Source organism: Aplosporella prunicola (genome assembly GCF_010093885.1).
Source record: "Aplosporella prunicola CBS 121167 unplaced genomic scaffold K452scaffold_8, whole genome shotgun sequence".
In the NCBI taxonomy this organism is placed as follows: Eukaryota; Fungi; Ascomycota; class Dothideomycetes; order Botryosphaeriales; family Aplosporellaceae; genus Aplosporella; species Aplosporella prunicola.
Window position 1 is genome coordinate 85,954 of NW_022983536.1, and position 2,968 is coordinate 88,921.

The 2,968-nt window shown below is 59.9% G+C and overlaps 1 protein-coding gene across 1 annotated transcript; it reads left to right on the forward strand.

Moving 5' to 3' along the window:
* Window positions 1-431: 431 nt before the first annotated feature.
* On the forward strand, window positions 432-1,028 carry K452DRAFT_317048 (uncharacterized protein; the record flags this gene model as incomplete). The annotated part of the gene is made up of 2 exons (XM_033544027.1): window positions 432-546; window positions 898-1,028. Coding segments are annotated over 2 exons (245 nt in total), but the record flags the coding sequence as incomplete, so codon positions are not given.
* Between the last annotated feature and the right edge of the window lie 1,940 nt (window positions 1,029-2,968).

Below are 2,968 nucleotides of genomic sequence, written 5' to 3' on the forward strand. Positions count from 1 at the left end.
CCCCATCGCCAACCGCCCTCCACACAGCACACACAACACACACAACAGCCGCGAGCAGAGAGCCGCACACGCAGCATCCTCATTCCTCGCCCTCACTGCCCACCCCAGCGACTGATTGGACCTCCTCGCCCACCGGCTTCTGCGCCTGCGCCTATCCGCCGTACGCGGTCGCACTGTTTCCGATCGTGCGTAAGCGCCGCAGTTCGCGCGCTGTGATTGGGCCGGCGTTGTGGTGTGCTGGTGAGGGAGGGAACTTGCTTAGGGAACTTGCTTGAGGAAGTTGCTTAGGGATGGAGACGGAGATTGCGTTGCGGGGAGCTGAGGTTGGTAGGGGTTGGGGAACATGTGGGGATGGGTTGGGCTGGGTTGGAGGGGAGAGGGCGGTGTTGCAGAGTAGAGGAGAGCTCCATGGGTGGCTGCTTGCTTGACGAATGCCTGCCCTGCTTGCTCTGTCTGCCTGTCAACAGCAGCAGCAGCAGCAGCAGCAGCAGCAGCAGCTCCGCACCACCACCACCACCACCATCACCACCATCAGGCTCTCCATAGGTACGCAGCAGCAGCGTAAGTACCTAAATTCCTAAGTACCAAGAGCAGCCGCGCAGCCGCGCACAACCCCTCCTCCCTCACCAACCACCAACCCACCAACCCACCAGCCAGCCTCTACGACTTCCAGCGCCAGCGCCAGCGCCAGCGCCAACCACCCATCCAGCCCAGCCCATCCGGCACGGCACGGCACGGCACGGAACATCGCGTACATCACCCGCGCGCCACACGCTCACACACGAGCACACGAGCACAAGAGCCCCTGGGCGCTTGCTTGCCTGCTTGCGGCGTGCAGCCCCTCCCTGTGTCAGTCAGTCTCAGGTAGGTAATAGGTAGGTCGTTCGTTAACAGCAGAGCGCACTGCGCAGCACAAGCACGCAGGCACGCAGCCGCCCGCCCATCGGCACCGCACCAGCGATCGCGATACGGATTAGATACAGAGGACAGACGATCGCCATCGCGATCGCCATCGTGCAGCAGCCGTGTAGGTAGGTGTGCTCTTGCTTCCCGCCTTCCCCGTCTACCTTGGGTGTACTGGTGAGTTGGGCTCGGCACTCACTCAGTCACTCACTTACTCACTCACTTACTGCGCTACACCATACCACACACCGCACCCCACCCACACAGCACAGGACAGCACAACACCGCTACAGCCACTGCAGGGCGTAGGTAGGTCGGTGAGTCGTATCCGTGGCCGGATGGCCGGGTGGGCGGCGTGCCGTGCCGTGTCGTGGTGGTGGAGATGATGATGCTAGGCGCGGAGGCAGCGGCGGCGGGCCGGGACGATGCGCCCAGTGTAGTGCGTGTGTGTGTGCGTGCGTGCTGGCGGCGGTGGCGATGCGCAAAAGGAGCATGTAGGCAGGTAGGTATGCTAGGACGGGACTGATGATGATGAGGAGGAGGAGGAGGAGGAGGGGGCGCATGCGCAAGGGCGGATGGCGGGTGCAGTTGCTTTTATTCTTCCCTCCTTTCATTCTTGCTTTCTTTCTTTCTCACCCTCTTTTTCTCACCCTCTTTCTCACCTTCTCTTTTTCTTACCTACCTTACCTTACCTACTCTCTGCCATCCATGCATACCTATCCTACCGTGCTCTGGCGTGCCGTGCCGTGCCGTGCCGGCGCCAGCAGCAAAGGGGCAGGAGTGAGGAGGGGCGGCGTACCTGCCTGCGTGCTTGTACTAGACGCTTACGCCTAGGTACGCTTACGCTTACGCCTACACTTACGCCTCCGCCTACGCAAGCGCCAGAAGGCCGTGCGACGGGGTTCCCGCGCGCGTGCGTGCGTCTACGCGGCGGGTCGTCCTTGGTGTGGCTGGCTGGCTGGCGGGCTTCAACGACGTAAGCTCGTCATCCGTCGCCCGTTCGTTTTCCTGGGAGACGAGAAGAAAAGCCTGCGCGTTTGAGGTATTGCTGCCGCTGGTACTGCATGAAGGAAGGCCTTTCTGTTTCTGTTTTTGTTATTTGTTTTTGTCTTTGTTTTGTTTTTGTTTTGGCGTTGGCGTTGGCGTTCCGCGCAGGAGGTCTGTTACCTTATTGTTAATATGGCTGGTTACCTAGGTAGGTAGGCTGGCTGGCTTGGCCATGGCATGGGGGTTTCCCGTGTATTGCCAAGGGCGAAAGCGACCACCTACGGGCGGTGCCGGAAGGTGCGTGATGTCATTCTGCAGTGTTGGTGGTTTCTGTGTTCTTTGCTTTGCTTCCACCGTTTTGCTTTGCTGTGCTTTGCTGTGCTTCTTTGCTGCGCGCTGCTTTGCTTTGCTTTGCGCTGCAGCTTCATCGATGGAAAGACGCTAGCGCATGTGGCTTTAGCAATCGATCAGTCAAGTAATATGTAGTTATCATGCGCAGAGGCCTCGTCTCCACAAGCTCGAGGATTCCGAAACGGGCAAACGGCCGAGTCTAGGACGGCAGGCAGAAGGAGGCATATACGGGAACAGCAGAGTTTCCTTGCAAAAAAACAACGCAAACGCGCTGAGCTATCTATTCCCATGCCAAGCCGTTTGATATGGGCAGGGACACGCGAACGAGCCGTCGTCCAGGGTGGCAAGCGACGGTCAGCGGCGGCGCGCTCACCTACCTGCTACGACGAGAGTGGACATGTCTCCAGAGTGGGTGGGTGGACGGCGGGCAGGCCTACAATACAAGGGGATCCTGCACTCGGCCTGCCCCAGGTGGGTGGCACAAAAACAAAAGGCCAGAGCGAGTATGACGCCCAGTGCGAGGAACTGGAGGCTAACCGTACCTACGTATGCATGCAGCTGTGGGCCTGCGGCTCGTCAGGTGGAGTGGGTGGAAGAGACGACGAGCGAGGCCGCTGCTGCTGCAGCAGGGAAGAGGTTCTCGACGCTAGCAATGCAAGCAAATGCAAGCATGCAAGCGTGAGCAAAGAAAAGGCTTGATGGGGGGGGGCTTAGCCGGACTCGGCCT